The sequence below is a fragment of the Heliangelus exortis genome, chromosome 23, assembly GCF_036169615.1.
Source record: "Heliangelus exortis chromosome 23, bHelExo1.hap1, whole genome shotgun sequence".
Classification (NCBI taxonomy): Eukaryota; Metazoa; Chordata; class Aves; order Apodiformes; family Trochilidae; genus Heliangelus; species Heliangelus exortis.
Window position 1 is genome coordinate 1,799,502 of NC_092444.1, and position 17,079 is coordinate 1,816,580.

Here is a 17,079-nt window from a genome sequence, read left to right on the forward strand (position 1 = left end):
TGCAGGGCAGCCCTGGGAAAGTCCAGGCTGGAATCCTGGGGTCAGGAGCAGTTGGGAGCTGGAGGCAGAACACAGAAATTCAGGGTGGGATGGATCAGGAGCAGAGGCAGAGGAAGGGATGGAATCCTCCCAGGATGCTGAAGCAAAGAGGGAGAGGGGGAGAAGGGGAAGCAGGAAGGGGTTTGACCCTGGTGATCCCTCCAATTTCTCCTGAGGATGAGGTGGATGGGATGGAATCCTCTGTTTGGTCAATTTTGGTCATTTCTCTTGTCCCTTCCTCCCTCAGGGAGGGTTTCAGGTGTGACCTCTTGACTCCTTTTCTCCTTCTGGAGGGCAAAATGTTCCTCAGAGCCGAGCAGTGCTTTGGTTCTGCAGCCCATTCTCCAGCAGTAACTATAACCATGGAGTGGGATCAGTCCCAGAAGCTGCCATGAGAACCTTGCTGTTCATTTCAGCAGTGCAGCTCCTTCTGAGAGACCGAGCTGAAAGCAAAATTAGACAGAAATCCCCTTTATCCTGCCCCAAACTGGGACAATGTCCCTTGACACCTGGTGCAGACAGGATGCTTTTTGTGCTGTGACTGTTCTCCTCTCACGGGGCCCTTTTTTCCCAGCAAAACGATGGGCAGTTCACAGTGATCCAGCTGGTGGGAATGCTGCGGGGCATCGCCGCGGGCATGAAGTACTTGGCTGACATGAACTACGTGCACAGGGACCTGGCAGCCAGAAACATCCTGGTCAACAGCAACCTGGTCTGCAAAGTCTCTGATTTTGGCCTCTCCCGCTTTCTGGAGGATGATACATCTGATCCCACCTACACCAGTGCCCTGGTAAAGCTGCTCTTCCAAAAAAAAAAAAAAAAAAACAGGGGGGAAGGGGGGAGGCAGGGAGAAAGGAGATTCCTTGAGCTGTGTGCTCTGAGATGGGAGCCCTGGGAATAAGGGGTGGGAAAGAGCAGTGGAATGAGCCAAGGAACATTTCCTCTTGTAAGGATGGGTCATTTCTGTGGATAAGGGTTGGACTTGATGATCCCTGAGGTCCCTTCCAACCCAGCCAATTCTATGATTCTATAACTGATTCTGTAACTGATTCTTTATGATTCTATAACTGAGCCTCTCCCAGAGATGTCTGCAAGGATTTACCTGGCCCTGATAAAGCTCTTTAGGTGGGATGATGGATTGTATCCACCCAGCCTGGACCATCTGCAGGTCCTCCAAGATGCTGGCCTGAAAAATTTGTTGCCAGACCAGCAAGTCTGGCTTTTTTTTCACCATTGCTGTCCAATCTTGCTGTCCAGGAGGCATTGGCCCTTTTTGATGTCACAGGCTCAGCCCTAGGAATCACAGAGTGAAGGGTGAAGCCCAGTGCCAGATACTGAGCTTCCAGAGTGTCATAAAATCACAGGATGTCATCTTGGAAGGGGACCCAAGGATCATCAGGTCCAACCCTTCTAATATTATTGATGTGAGATGTCACAGCACCCATCAAACTGAGACATCAAACTTTCCAATGTGGAGGAATCCACCCCTTTCCCTGGGAGACCATTCCAAGGTCTGACTGTCCTAATGGGGAAAAATTTTCCCCTTGTGTCCAATGGGAATTTCCCCAGGAGCACCTTGTGCCCATTGCCCCGTGTCCAGAGGATTCAGGTCTTTCTGAAGGAGACAAAGAAACATTCCCAAAAATGGTTTCCTGGTCACCTAACAGCTTCCCAGGAATGCCACAAGTGCCACCAAGGACTTGGCTCAGGCTGCAGATTGGGCACAGATAATTGGGAGACTTTATTGGTTTTTGGGTGAGATTGCAGCCAGGAGTTCTGATAAATCCCACTCAGCAGGGATGCTGCAGGATCAGTGCCCATGTCCAATGCCCAAAAGAGGACTTCTTGGGAATAACTCTTGGTAGATCTGGGGCTTGATCTGTAGATCATCTTCCTTTTGAAGCTGTCATTGATGAGATGGCTGGCATGGCTCTTAGTGTGTTATTTCAGAGGCTGAAGAGCAAACCAACACCTAAAAATGTGCTTATATTCTCATCTGAGCTTCAAACATCAACCACTGAATCATCTACACTCACCCCATGCCTTTTAGGAACACCAGGAATATTTGTTTTTCCCATGACTTTACATCCAATCACCTTTCCTTGTGTTCAAACCAAATACCTGGGAGCTTTTGATGGTTACACCTGGTTTCTATTCCTGTACCTTTTCTCTCTGCCATCTCTTCATTTATTTTTTCTTGTAGGCACATATATAATATATGATGACAGAATGTGTGCACCCTCTGTGACAGAGAACCAGAAATAGTGATATCTTCCTTTTAAAACTGCACCATCCTCCAATGTCCCAAAATCCACAAATTTTTTATAAGTTATCATTATCCCAGTGACACCTTTTGTCCATGGATGGGCAACAGCCACAAGCTAGGGATGGCTTTGGAGGTTCATGCTGGACCTTAGGAAAATCCAGTCTCAATGAAGTGATTTCCCATGAGGATCCTTCAAATATACCCAATTTCTAGTTGAGGGCTTCTCTTTTAGCCAAGTTTAAACCCCCCCTGTTTGTCAGGAGCTCTGTTAAGATGATGCCTGATGGAGAGAACATCATCTTTGAGATGGAATGTTTGGTTTCGCCCTCTTGTGGAAAACAAAATATTTTGGCTGAGGTTTGTGGCTGTGAGAAGATGAAGGAGCATGATGGATTTTTCATTATTCCAGCATGGATAGGGCCTGAGTCCTCTCAAGGCCCAGGAGACCCTTCAGAAGACGTGGTAGGGATTCAGTGACAAAAGGTGATGTTCTTTAATCTTCCAGCAGCCACAAAACACAGACAATTTTCTGAATTTTCCAGCACAGGGGAATATTTGCCTTTCAGAAGGGCCCTTGAGTTGTAAATCCTATGACCCTGGTAGAAAAGCAGGAGGCCCAGAGCATTCCCATCCCCGTGGCCCCGTGCACACAAAGGGAGAGGAGAATCCTGGTGATTTCTCCAGAGCTGTTGTTGCCCAGCAGGACCATAGAAGGCCCACCCAGTCCATCCCATTTTCCACCAGTGACCCAGGATGCCATTCCAAAGCAGATGCTCACCCCAACTCTGTCTCCAGGATCAAACCTGCTGGATCATGGATTTGTCACCAGTCTGGCACCTGGGGACTTGTGCTGAAGAGGATGGTAAATCAGTGAGCTCTGAGTCTACAGATGGAGAAAGCTGAGGAGGAGGATGTTCTAATTCCTTTTATTCTCCTCTGGGAATGGCTGAGTGACAGCAAAAGAGTGGATGGAGATCCAAAGGGGATCAGGCAAGGTTGGATAGGGCTTGGGGTGACCTGGTGTAGTGGCAGGTGGCCCTGAAGGGAGGGTTGGAGCTGGATGATCTTTAAGGTCTCTTCCAACTCAAAGCATTCAATGATTCAAAAATTCTGTGGTCACTTTGGCTGTTTCTACACTCAGAGCTGTTCAGTTTTGTACAAGAAGGCCCTACAAGCACCATGGATGTTTTGTCATGCTCAAGACACGCAGTAGGAAGGTGGAAGGAGCTGGGCTTGTGAGGAGGAGGAGGAGGCTGAGGGGCTACCTAAACATGACCTACTTGAAGGGCAGTTACAAAAAAGACAGAGCCAAACTCTTCCCAGTGATTCCAGAGGATTCCACCAACAGGCTTGGGAAGTTCCAGGTGAAGAAGAGGAGAAGCTTCTTCCCTACGAAGGTGTGGCAGCCCTGTGAGAGGTCATCCCTCCAAATGGGAGGAATCACCATCCTTGAAGGTTTCCTGGACTTGGCTGGGCACAGGGATATCCCTGTATCCACCCTTGTGTCCATCCCTTCTTGCTGGGGCTTTGCCGGCATCTTGGATGCGCGATTATTTTGGACATTCCTCTTTTTCCCTTCCAGTTCTTCCAGCAACCATGGATGTTTTGTCATGCCCAAGACATGCAGTAGGAAGGTGGAAGGAGCTGGGCTTGTGAGGAGGAGGAGGCTGAGGGGGTACCTAAACATGACTTGAAGGGCAGTTACAAAAAAGACAGAGCCAAACTCCTCCCAGTGATTCCAGAGGATTCCACCAACAGGCTTGGGAAGTTCCAGGTGAAGAAGAGGAGAAGCTTCTTCCCTACAAAGGTGTTGCAGCCCTGTGAGAGGTCATCCCTCCAAATGGGAGGAATCACCATCCTTGAAGGTTTCCTGGACTTGGCTGGGCACAGGGATATCCCTGTATCCACCCTTGTGTCCATCCCTTCCTGCCAGGGCTTTGCCGGCATCTTGGATGCACAATTATTTTGGACATTCCTCTTTTTCCCTTCCAGCCCTTCCAGCAACCATGGGTGTTTTGTCATGCCCAAGACATGCTGTAGGAAGGTGGAAGGACCTGGATTTGTTTCATGTGAGGAGGAGGCTGAGGGGGTACCTAAACATGACTTAAAGGGCAGTTACAAAAAAGACAGAGCCAAACTCTTCCCAGTGATTCCAGAGGGTATCACAAGAGGCTTGGGAACTTCCAGGTGAAGAACAGGAAAAGCTTCTTCCCTACGAAGGTGTGGCAGCCCTGTGAGAGGTCATCCCTCCAAATCCTTGAAGGTTTCCTGGACTTGGCTGGGCACAGGGATATCCCTGTATCCACCCTTGTGTCCATCCCTTCCTGCCGGGGCTTTGCTGGCATCTTGGATGCGCGATTATTTTGGACATTCCTCTTTTTCCCTTCCAGCCCTTCCAGCAACCATGGATATTTTGTCATGCCCAAGACATGCAGTAGGAAGGTGGAAGGACCTGGATTTGTTTCATGTGAGGAGGAGGCTGAGGGGGTACCTAAACATGACCTACTTGAAGGGTAGTTACAAAAAAGACAGAGCCAAACTTCCCAGTGATTCCAGAGGATTCCACCAACAGGCTTGGGAAGTTCCAGGTGAAGAAGAGGAGAAGCTTCTTCCCTACGAAGGTGTGGCAGCCCTGTGAGAGGTCATCCCTCCAAATGGGAGGAATCACCATCCTTGAAGGTTTCCTGGACTTGACTGGGCACAGGGATAGCCCTGTATCCACCCTTGTGTCCATCCCTTCCTGCCAGGGCTTTGCCAGCATCTTGGATGCGTGATTATTTTGGACATTCCTCTTTTTCCCTTCCAGCTCTTCCAGCAACCATGGATGTTTTGTCATGCCCAAGACATGCAGTAGGAAGGTGGAAGGAGCTGGGCTTGTGAAGAGGAGGAGGAGGCTGAGGGGGTACCTAAACATGACTTACTTGAAGGGTAGTTACAAAAAAGACAGAGCCAAACTCCTCCCAGTGATTCCAGAGGATTCCACCAACAGGCTTGGGAAGTTCCAGGTGAAGAAGAGGAGAAGCTTCTTCCCTACGAAGGTGTGGCAGCCCTGTGAGAGGTCATCCCTCCAAATGGGAGGAATCACCATCCTTGAAGGTTTCCTGGACTTGACTGGGCACAGGGATATCCCTGTATCCACCCTGGTGTCCATCCCTTCTTGCTGGGGCTTTGCCGGCATCTTGGATGCGCAATTATTTTGGACATTCCTCTTTTTCCCTTCCAGCCCTTCCAGCAGCCATGGATGTTTTGTCATGCCCAAGACATGCAGTAGGAAGGTGGAAGAACCTGGATTTGTTTCATGTGAGGAGGAGGCTGAGGGGGTACCTAAACATGACTTACTTGAAGGGTAGTTACAAAAAAGACAGAGCCAAACTCTTCCCAGTGATTCCAGAGGGTATCACAAGAGGCTTGGGAAGTTCCAGGTGAAGAACAGGAAAAGCTTCTTCCCTACGAAGGTGTGGCAGCCCTGTGAGAGGTCATCCCTCCAAATCCTTGAAGGTTTCCTGGGCTTGGCTGGGCACAGGGATAGCCCTGTATCCACCCTTGTGTCCATCCCTTCCTGCCGGGGCTTTGCTGGCATCTTGGATGCACAATTATTTTGGACATTCCTCTTTTTCCCTTCCAGCTCTTCCTGTTAACCACCCTCTCTGTCTTTTTCCTGCAGGGGGGGAAGATCCCCATCCGATGGACAGCACCTGAGGCCATTCAGTACCGAAAATTCACCTCAGCCAGTGATGTCTGGAGCTATGGAATTGTCATGTGGGAGGTGATGTCCTACGGAGAGCGGCCCTACTGGGACATGACCAACCAAGATGTGAGTTGTTAGGAAACCAGGAGCAGAAACCCTCAAAATGGGACCATTGCAAGGCCAAGGGATGGCTACAGGGAGAACTTTGGCTTTTGTTCTGGTGCCATTGAGAAATTAAGGCTGGTGCAACAGCCACGCAGTGGGGCAGGGTTGAGGTGAGCATCCTCAGATACCCAGGATTAACCTGGCCCTGGTTAGGAGACTGATGGCCACGGCTCATCACAGGTGGCCAGCAAGGTTGAATGTCACCTGAACAAGGCTGGCATCACCCCCCAGGACACCACGAGATGCAAAGGGCTGGGAGTTGAAGTGTAGAGGTGGTGGTGGTGGTGGCTGAGATGACAGAGAGTCCCTCTGCAGTCTGCTTGGCTGTGGTGCTCACCTCCAGGACCCAAGAAAAGAAACTTTCTAAATTAAAAGAGGTTTATTTGCAAGTGCTTTGATCTCTTTTTCTCCTCTTGCAGGTGATAAATGCCATCGAGCAGGACTACAGGCTGCCACCACCCATGGATTGCCCAAATGCCCTCCACCAGCTCATGCTGGACTGCTGGCAGAAGGACCGAAACCACCGACCCAAATTTGGGCAGATTGTCAACACCTTAGATAAAATGATCCGAAACCCAAACAGCCTGAAAGCCATGGCACCTCTCTCTTCTGGGTATGTAGCTCTGTGTCCTCTTCTCCTTTGGCTTCTGGTGGCCTTTGTGGCCACCACCCCTCATCTCCCCCGAGCTGGCTGTCCTAGAGGCACTTGATTTTGTGGGTTGGACCTTTATAGGAAGGGCATTAAAGTTTCCCCCTCCCTGGACAGGTTAGGGCTGGTGAAGACAGCCAGTTCCTTGAGTTGGATGGTGCATTCCTAGAGGAGCATCTTGGTTTCACATCCATGAGATTCCTGGATGGGTGTGGGTGCTTTGGGAGTGCTCCATGGGGCATCTTGCCTGCTGGGGAGGCAAACAAAGCCTTGGCAGGCTTTGTTGTAGCACCCTGGACTAGGTGGTGCTACACTAACTTGTGGGAATCACTGTCCCCACCATGAGAATGTTCTCCCTCCCCTTCTGCAACCAAGGTTTTAGAGCTGCATCACATCAGCTTTGATGGCTCCGACCTCTCCTGTACCAGCTGCTCCAGAAACATTTTCCTGATGCTCTTTACAACCTACTGAACAGGGGGGTTACTTCTCCCTGCTGGTCCAGGTCCCTCCAGGTGCCAGGAGGTGCAGAACCACGTGTGCTTTGGGTGCTCTCCTCCCTGCTCAGCCCCCATTTCTGTGTTTCAGGATGAACCTCCCCCTGCTCGACCGCACAATCCCGGATTATTCCACCTTCAACACTGTGGATGAGTGGCTGGATGCCATCAAGATGAGCCAGTACAAGGAGAGCTTTGCCAGTGCTGGCTTCACCACCTTTGATGTAGTGTCTCAGATGACTGTAGAGTAAGTGCCCCAAGCACACAAGGGGTTGCATTGAATTGCTCTTTATTTTCATGCAGTGTGGTTTCACTTTTATAACACTTTATAGCTATAAAGTGATACAGCACTACAGCACTTTATATGCTGCTTTGTGGACTCACTTTTAGGCTACTCAGTTGCTGCAGAAATGCTCAGTTCTGCAGCCTCTGCCTTGTCCTCAAACCATGTGTCTGTCTGTCTGTTACTCCTGATCTATAAAATTCAATTTCTAAAAAAAAAAAAAGGTCTCTAAAGATGGAACAAATAGAGATTTCAGGTCCACCTCAGGCAATTACAAACCACTCAAGAGCACTTTCAGACCCTGCAGGCCTCCTGGATACATGGTTGGTGGGGTGATGGAGACAAGCCTGCTGCAAGCAAAGCTCTGCCAGAGGAAGGTCTTTGAAGGTCCAGATGGTTTCAAGTTCAGTCTGAATTGCCCTGCATCCAACTAAAAATGTCCCTCAGAGGCAAAACCTTAGGAAATTCTGCAGAGGAATCAGGCAGCTGAAATCCCCTGGTGGGGCTCTGGTACCTCCAGTGAGAGACTGGTGGTTGGTTCCAGTCAGTAAACCCAACTTAAAGCCATCTGGAAGTGCTGCCACGTTTCTGTGCCTGGTAACCAGGAAGGTTTTGGGATTTGGTGCCTAATTCCAGGCTTTAAATCTCACAAAGAATCAGCCAAACTGACCTTTCCTGTCTTTTTGCTGCCAGGAAATTCCCATGGCAATCCTGAGTCAGAGCATCCGTGGTACAGAAGATCCCCCCAAGGCTCCAGGGCTGGTTTTGACACTCCAAAGGCTGTGTTGAGAAAGCAGGAAGAGGGTCCATGGAATCTGAAGGATAGGGAGGAAGAACTTGGAGCAAACACAGGGACATCACACCAGCACCACAGTCCAACCCTACCTCCTGAATGCCATCCCTCCAGAATTCCTGGCTGACCTTGGGAGGGATCTTAGGGATCATCCACTCCAACCTCCTTGCCATGGGCAGGGATGTTTCCTATCCAGTCAAAGCCTCATCCAACCTGGCCTTGCCCACTTTCCTTCTTCCTGTTTCCATTGCTTGAACCAAGAGAAGATCCAAAGCAAGCTCTGAAGAAAACATTTCTCACACCTCCTAGAGGATTTTTTCCACCTTTCCTTAGAGCTCCTGGTTTTTCCCCTTCTTTGCCCCTTAAATTCCATTCCAAAACAGCCAAGGGTTTTGCCACATTTCTTAAAAGTCTGTTCCTCACACTTAAATCAACTGAAAATCCTAAAATCATAGAATTTTCAGGATTGGAAGGGACCTTTAAGATCACCCAGTTTGATCACCAACCCCCACCAGCTCAGATCTCTGTCCAGCCTGGCCTTCCAAACTTCCAGGGATGGGGTTTCCACCACCTCTCTGGGCAACTAAATCCTCTAAATCCTTAGGGTCAGGAATGGGACACATCTCATGGATGCCATCCCTCCAGAATTCTGACTGAGATTCATCCACCAAGAGGGAGATGAGTAGCAAACTGGGTTGGAGCCATCACAGACTGGACCAACAGAGCCATGCTCAGGCTCTTGGCATAACTTTGAATTTTCCCTAATACCCATAAAAAAAAAAAAAATAGAAATAGTGCAAAAATGAGATTCAGCAAAGAGAAGTAGCAAAAGCTTAGCACTTCACAGCCTCATCAGATCAAAGCAAAAGGAGCAAGAACAGCCCTGGGCTGCTCAGAGGTAGTGAGATTGACTGCTGAGGGTGCAGCACATCCTGCTCATGTTTCTCCAGGGATGGAAAAACTGGGTTACTGTGTCACAAAATGATTGAGGGAATCCAAACCTGCAAAGAGAGCAACAAAAGGAGGGCAGAAAACCTACAGCAAATTCACTTGGAAGCAGTGAGCAGGGGCTGAGTGGGTTGGATTTCACCAGGCTCTTTGGTTTCACCCCCTCTGCTGAGGCTGTCAGGAGCCTGGGATGCTGCAGGTAGAGGGCAAATGCAAAAATTGGGAGGACAAGCCAAAAAAAAAAGTCAAAGTGTAGGTTTCACCCTCTGCTTTGCACTTGTGAATCAATCTGTGGAGATTTCTCCAATCTGTGGAGACTTCAGGTCCCTCCACACCAGGCTCCAGGGGGATGCTCAGACATGGGCTTGTTCTGCTGTGCAAGTTTGATGATTTTCATGGTGTTTTTTGTCTCTTTTCCTCCCAAAGGGACATTCTACGAGTTGGGGTCACTTTAGCAGGACACCAGAAGAAAATTCTGAACAGTATCCAGGTGATGAGAGCACAGATGAACCAAATCCAGTCTGTGGAGGTTTGAGGGATGTGTCCTCCTCCTCCTCCTCTTCCTCCAGGCTCTGCTCCCCTTTGCCCCTGTGTGTCTGAGCTCCAGGTCTTGAGTGTTCTGCATGGACCAGAGACAAGCAGCTGCTCTGAGGATCATGGCAAAAGGAAAAAATGCCCTGGCATTGATACTGAGAAGTCACCCAGAGCTTCTAGAATCAAAGCAATGGAAAAAGGGAACAAAAAAGAACAACAACAACAAAAAAAAAAGACTACTGTTTTGAAAAAAAAAAAAAACAAAACCACAAAAACCCCACAACGAAAAGAAACCTGTGAAATGTTTTTCAATAATAATCAAGCAGTTGCATCCTTGAAAAGGGCTCCAAGACCAATGGGAGTCTCCAAAGGAAGAGAAAATAGCAGGTTCATCTCTTTCTTCTTGCACAGGGCTGCTGCAGCTGGGCCCAGACACCTCTGGAGCAATGAGACTTTTTCAAGAAGATGAATGCAAAGCAAGGTGATGAGAAGCACTTCCCTTTCTCAGGTGGGATGGGGGCTCTGGGGATGTCCTGGAGCCAACAGTCCTTCCAGAAAGCCCCTCTGAGCAAATCAAAGGGGAGAGAGAGCTGAAGCTCTTTGGTGCTGTGGAACCAAGTGCATCTCAGAAGCTGATATGGACTTCTTCAAAAGTTGAAGACTTTTTTTTTTTTTAAAAAAAAAACAAAAAAAAAAAAACAAAAAAACACAAACAGAAATAAACTGAGACTAGAAGAGGCTGTTTCTGACAAATGAGAAGGAATCTGTAACACTTGGGGGGTGGGGATGGGGACAACCAACCCTTTTTACATCTCTTATTTTCTCCTGTCATGGAACAGTTCTGTGAGTGACAGTTTCCTAAGGTCCATCCAGCCACCCCCAATGGCATCTTTGTCTCATACATATCATATGCACAAGACTTTTAGTGATGTCCTCACTAGATGCCAATGATCTTTTCCCAGAAGACTTCCCAAGTACAGTATGTAGTAGTTTTTGATTACAAATGCTGACGTGTACCTTTATTTTTCAGTTGTCATTGTTGGGAGATTTGTCCTTTTCCCTTCTTTTGTTCCCACCAGTTTGTGAGTTTTGGGGTTGGTAATTTTTTTTTTTGGTTGGCTGGGTCTTTTTTTTTTTTTTTTTTTTTTTTTTTTTTTAAATGAACAAGAAATGAGATCTCCAAGCATCATATCAATTCAAGAGCTTAAACAATCCCTTCCCTGGGGAAGGAATAATTGCAGCTTATTGACAATTTGCCAGGAGAGAGAAAAAAATTTTTATATGCACATTTCCTCCTGTTTGCTTGGTTGTTATTTTAGATTTTGTCATGGCCCAAGGGGGGGGTTTGCAAACTTTTGCCAGTTTTGTGCCAAGATGAAACGAGCACCTGCTTGATTCAGGGTTGCAGCATCACAGAGGGCTTGGGGAGGGGATTTAAGGGGGGAGGGAGGGAAAGATGGGGAGGACAGATAGGGTTTGGGGGCTGTGACTCCACAGCTGGGTCTGGGAGCCCTTTTGGGAATTTCTGGCTGTTTGGGGAGCTCTGAGCTTGGTGTTTGTACCCCCTGAAGGCAGGGGAAGCCTCAGCCTCTGAGAGGAGCTTGTGGCAGGAGGGCTCTGGGAGTGTGGATGGTGTTGGCTTCCAGGTTGGGGATGGTTTAAGCTCAGCAGGTGGTTTTTTTGGGGTCTTCAGGGTCTTTGGGCACTTCCTTGGATGATGTGCTGGGAGAACCTGGGACAGCAAAGGCAAAAACTCTGAGCTGGGAGCCCAGGTCTCCAGAGGCAAAACGTGGTAGGAGCTGAATGGTCAGTGAGTGGATTTCTAAATAATTGAAATAAATAGTTGATGAGCAGCTCTTTGGGGGGTGTAAAAACCACCAAGCAAGTGCAGGGTGGGCTCATTCTCCCTGTTCAGCATCAGATAAAAGCCACCCCTGGCCACATGGGACATTTTTCCACACAGCTTCTGGCCATGGCCACATCTTTGGTGTTTACAGGACCTTGTCTGGCATTTGATGTCATTCCTAGGGCAGCATGGGGTGTTGTTCCCTGGGAGCTGGATTTTCCAGGAGCTGAATCCAAAGGGAAGTGTGTCTGCTGAGGATGGAAATCCCAAGCTGTCTCACCCTCTGTGGCCAGACTCCATGTCCCTAGGCTGCTTGTAGAATATCAGGCTATTTATAAAATTCTTGGCATTTCCCACTTGCAGCCCAGACCCAACAACTTGTGAGTGGCCCCACTCTGCCCTCCCTATTCCTCTGCTCACTCCTCCTGTCCCAGTGCTTGGTGCTTCAGCAGAATTCCTTGGAGAAATTTTCCCTGAAAATCTGAAAAAAAAACCCTGAAACCTCTAGTGCAGGGCTGTGGTTTCAGCTGGATAAATCACTGGATAAATCTGTTCTTGCATCCAAAAGTGCATCTGTAGCTGTGGGAACACCAGAGCAGCTTTGTGCTGGGGACACCTCCAGTGCTCAGTGTCCCCAAGGTGTCCCCTCTGGCAGTAGTTTTGTTGCTCTGTGTCATTTTTGGAAGGCAGAATGTGATGGGGAGTGAGGGCTGGGGGGGCTCTAGGCATGAAACCAGGCTGAGGGATTGGGGTTGTTGAGCCTGGAGAAGAGGAGGCTCCCAGGTGAGCTCAGAGCAACCTTCCAATATCTGAAGGGGCTGCAAGAAAGCTGGGGGAGGGCTTTGGACATGGGGGGGTAGGGAGAGGACAAGGGAAATGGGTTAAAACTTGGAGAGGGGAGATTTAGGCTGGAATTTAGGAAGAAATGCTCTGCTCTGGAGCCAGGCTGAGAGAGTTGGGGGTGTTGAGGCTGGAGAAGAGAAGGATCCCATGGGGAGACCTTAGAGCACCTTCCAGTGCCTGAAGGGGCTCCAGGAAAGCTGGGGAGGGACTTGGGACAAGGGCCTGGAGGGATGGGATGAGGGGGAAGGGCTTGGAACTGGGAGAGAGAGGGGAGATTGAGGTTGGATTTTAGGAAGAAATTGTTTGGGGTGAGGGTGCTGAGCCCCTGGCCCAGGTTTCCCAGAGAAGCTGTGGCTGCCCCATCCCTGGCAGTGCTGAAGGTTGGATGGGGCTTGGAGCACCCTGGGCTGGGGGAGGTGTCCCTGACCATTGCTGGGGGGGCACTGGGTGATTTTTAAGGTCCCTCCCAACTCAAAGCAGGCTGGGCTTCTCTGACATAGCCAGCTCTGTGTCCTACACCCACCCTGCTTCAGCCTGTGTATCTACTCAAGGCTTTTAATGGTCAGGAAAGAGAGAGATTTGCAAGAGCAGGGTGTAAAAATCAAAGATATTAACTAAAACCACACAAAATGCTGGGAGAGGGCACCCAGAGAACCAAGAAGCTGCTCCCTGTCCTGGGGAAGTGTGGAGCTGTGCTCAGAGCTGCTCACCTGGGGTGTTCCCATCCTCACCTGGGGTGTTCCCATCCTCACCTGGGGTGTTCCCATCCTCATGTGGGGTGTTCCCATCCTCACCTGGGGTGTTCCCATCCTCATGTGGGGTGTTCCCATCCTCACCTGGGGTGTTCCCATCCTCATGTGGGGTGTTCCCATCTCATGTGGAGTGTTCCCATCTCACCTGGGGTGTTCCCATCCTCACCTGGGGTGTTCCCATCCTCACCTGGGGTGTTCCCATCTCACCTGGGGTGTTCCCATCCTCATGTGGGGTGTTCCCATCTCATGTGGAGTGTTCCCATCCTCACCTGGGGTGTTCCCATCTCACCTGAGGTGTTCCCATCCTCATGTGGGGTGTCCCCATCCTCACATGGGGTGTTCCCATCCTCATGTGGGGTGTTCCCATCTCACCTGGGGTGTTCCCATCCTCACCTGGGGTGTTCCCATCCTCATGTGGGGTGTTCCCATCTCATGTGGGGTGTTCCTATCTCATGTGGAGTGTTCCCATCCTCACGTGGGGTGTTCCCATCTCACCTGGGGTGTTCCCATCTCATGTGGGGTGTTCCCATCCTCACCTGGGGTGTTCCCATCTCACTTGGGGTGTTCCCATCCTCACCTGGGGTGTTCCCATCCTCATGTGGGGTGTTCCCATCCTCACCTGGGGTGTTCCCATCCTCAGGTGGGGTGTTCCCATCTCATGTGGGGTGTTCCCATCTCACCTGGGGTGTTCCCATCCTCACCTGGGGTGTTCCCATCCTCACATTGTGTGTCCCCATCCTCACCTGGGGTGTTCCCATCCTCATGTGGGGTGTTCCCATCTCATGTGGGGTGTTCCTATCTCATGTGGAGTGTTCCCATCCTCACGTGGGGTGTTCCCATCTCACCTGGGGTGTTCCCATCTCATGTGGGGTGTTCCCATCTCACCTGGGGTGTTCCCATCCTCACGTGGGGTGTTCCCATCCTCACCTGGGGTGTTCCCATCCTCACCTGGGGTGTTCCCATCTCACTGTAGCTGCTGTGTCTGAACAAGGAGCAGTTGTCTCTTTCCCAAGGCCATGTCTGCAGGTCCCTGGGGTCAGGCTGAGGGATGCAGGGTGCTGTGCCCCCTGCCTGCTGCCTGCAGTTTCCTGTCTAGAAAACTCACCAGGCAATTCCTATGGGGCACCTGATGCCCTTCAGTTGTCCTTCCCAGACAATTCTTGCCTCTTCTCTGCCTTCCCTTCCATTCCAGCAGACACTAAGGAAGAGCAATGGGCACCCAGCATCCCTTCAGGGCCAGGTGCTGTCAGACAGGGCTTGGAATGGGAACTTCAGGTCTTCTTCATCTGGAGATATTTTGTCTCCATGCACTGAATCTCCTCACTAGATACACATCTACCTACCAGACCCAACCCACTGTGAAGGAAGGGACAGAGAAATCACATCCTTGGCTTCTTCTTCTGGTCCAAACCCCCCACAGGGTTGGTCCTAAAGCAGCCCCTTCCCATCCCTTTGTGCCAGGCACTGCTGTCTGCATTTCACTGCAGGATTACTGGAGAACTGAACCTGCAATGGAAATTCTGTAAAACTGCTGTTTTCTCCATCCCACAGCTCTCTTGGGAGCAGGGGGAACCAAGCTGTAAAGTCCTCTGGTTGTCAAAATGCCTCTGGCACAGGCTCCAGTGGAGGGCAGAGGCACTGGAGTGATTTAAACCTTGATTTCATGGGCATCAAATGCACTCTGGTGAAATATGGGTCTAGAGGGGAAAAGCCAGCTTGGTGGGGAGAAGGCTCTTGCTAAAGCTGACACTGTGAAACAAGTGCTGGGCATGGGTGTCTGCAGGAATATTTAACCAACATCAGCACAAGGGGATTTTCAGGCAGCTTGGTGGGATTTTCACATTTCCCCTGCACTTTTCAAGCTACCTCCCAGCCCTTCCTCCCTGGAGGTCTCCAAGCCCAGCTTGGATTAAAGCCTTGGGGCTGGATGAGAGGTGTCCCTGGGCATGGCAGGAGGTTGGAGGAGATGATGCCCAAGGTCCCTTCCAACCTCAGCTACTCTAGGATTCTGTGATTTTATGACTTTGCTTTCACCTCTTCTGCTTCAGCCCTGTCTGGTGATGGAGAGCTGAGCAGGATCCCAGGCTGAAAAAAAAAACAAAAACTTATTTGGTTGGCCAGGGATAGATTCAAATCATGGGCAGAGTGGAGCAAGCAGAGCAGGTGTGGATAGTAAAAAATTCAAATATTTTTAGTGGCTCATTTTCAGCTGTGGCAAAAGGAGAAACAAGGTTGTGAGATGCAGCACTGCCAGGAGGATTCCCTGTGCCAGTTTTGGGAACACAAAAAGGGGCACTGTGAATAAATTACCTCCCCCCCTCCCCAGTAGGATCTCAGAACTACCTTTTATAAACTTCATGGGTTTTTTTTTTTTTTTTTTGTTGTTGTTCTCAGCAGCTGAGGAGCTTGCTGGCCACAGCCTGGCTGCTCCTCTCCATCACATCCTCACCACATCAGCCTCACAGCTGGGTAAATGGGGCTGGCACAGGGTTCACCAGTTAGGCACTGGTCTTCCCATTCCCATGGGGCTTTTTATCCCATGCTGGGCTCTGCAGAGCTGGGGCAGCAAGAAGAGCATCAAGTGCCTGGGAGCACATGGAGTGATTCCCCCCATGGGGCAGGGCAGAGGGGGATGCTGCATCCTCACCTACCTCAGGCTTGGCCATAAAGGGGCCACCAATATGTCACATCCTGCTCTCTGCTGCCCCTATAATGCTTTTCCCACCTCCCTTCAAGGTGTTTGAATCAGTTCTTTGAGTCAGTGCTAAAGGAAAGGTTCTTCCCAGTAAGCATCACCCAGTGGCTGAGGCAAGAAAACCTCTTGGGGAGTTTGGGGCAGTTGAGAAAACTTCTTCTTCTATTTTTCAGCTTGATCTCTTGGAAACCTGGAGTCAGGGTTTGAATGCTGCATCCTTAGCAGTTGTATCCTCTAATGATATCATAAATCTGTGCCTGCCATGTATGGATGGATCCAGAGTGGCTGGAAATATCCCTGCTGTCTGGTTTGCTTTACTGGAGTCTATTTGAAAAATTTATTTCCTCTCCCTCCCTGCGTGTCTAACTTGAGGCTGATTTACTGCAGGTCTTTTGCCAGCTTCAGAAATTTTACACACTTACAAGTCCTTCCCATGCAGGATTCAGCATTTCCTCCTTCAGAGTTATCTGAGCAACTAATGTAGCATTGACTTCATTTTTTATCTTCTGCTGGCAGCTCCCCAGTGCCATTCAGGGGATCATTCCTGAAAATGAGCTTTGCTGGGCCACCCTCCTCTTCCTGAGCTGCTCCAGGACCTGCTCACAGAGCTTTGTATCCATCACTTCAGCCAAATGACACCCCCAGAGCTGCAGGATCTGAGCTCTCCCTCCCAGTGCTCAGCCCCCCCATATCCTCCTTTCTCCCATCATCTCTCCAGCTTGGTTCCATCATCTTCCCAGTTCAGTTCAGTTCCACCCCTGGCTGTCCCACAAGCAATTCCCCCCCAAATATTCTCTTCCCTATTGCTGATTTCTTCTTGTCACTGCTGAGAGGTGCTAGAATCCTCCTACTATGCAGAATTCATGTGTTTTTTTCCATCTCAAGCCACATTTCTGCTTCTCTTTAGACTTTTCCAGAATAATTTTGCTTCTTGTAGCTATGGAGCCCTTCCCAAAGTCAGGACAAGGTTTGGGCTGTGTTGGCTTTCAGGGTGTGTTGCAATCTTCCATAATTCTCCTAGAAAACCCTCTTCACTCTGTATACATTTTCTGGGATTTATTTAATTGCTCTTCCTCTCTTTTTC

General features: G+C 49.7%; 1 protein-coding gene across 2 annotated transcripts in view; it reads left to right on the forward strand.

Moving 5' to 3' along the window:
- Nucleotides 1-11,145, forward strand: part of EPHB2 (EPH receptor B2) — a 126,329-nt gene extending 115,184 nt beyond the window's left edge. Inside the window, exons 12-16 of one of the 2 annotated variants that reach the window (XM_071766778.1) lie at nucleotides 614-829; nucleotides 5,970-6,119; nucleotides 6,578-6,771; nucleotides 7,393-7,548; nucleotides 9,752-10,530. In XM_071766778.1, the coding sequence (XP_071622879.1) occupies nucleotides 614-829; nucleotides 5,970-6,119; nucleotides 6,578-6,771; nucleotides 7,393-7,548; nucleotides 9,752-9,860 (825 nt within the window). In that variant the 3' untranslated portion in view covers nucleotides 9,861-10,530. Of the gene's footprint in view, nucleotides 1-613; nucleotides 830-5,969; nucleotides 6,120-6,577; nucleotides 6,772-7,392; nucleotides 7,549-9,751 lie in introns of both variants that reach the window. The other variant, XM_071766777.1, reaches the window with a different exon arrangement.
- The last annotated feature ends 5,934 nt before the right edge of the window (nucleotides 11,146-17,079 follow it).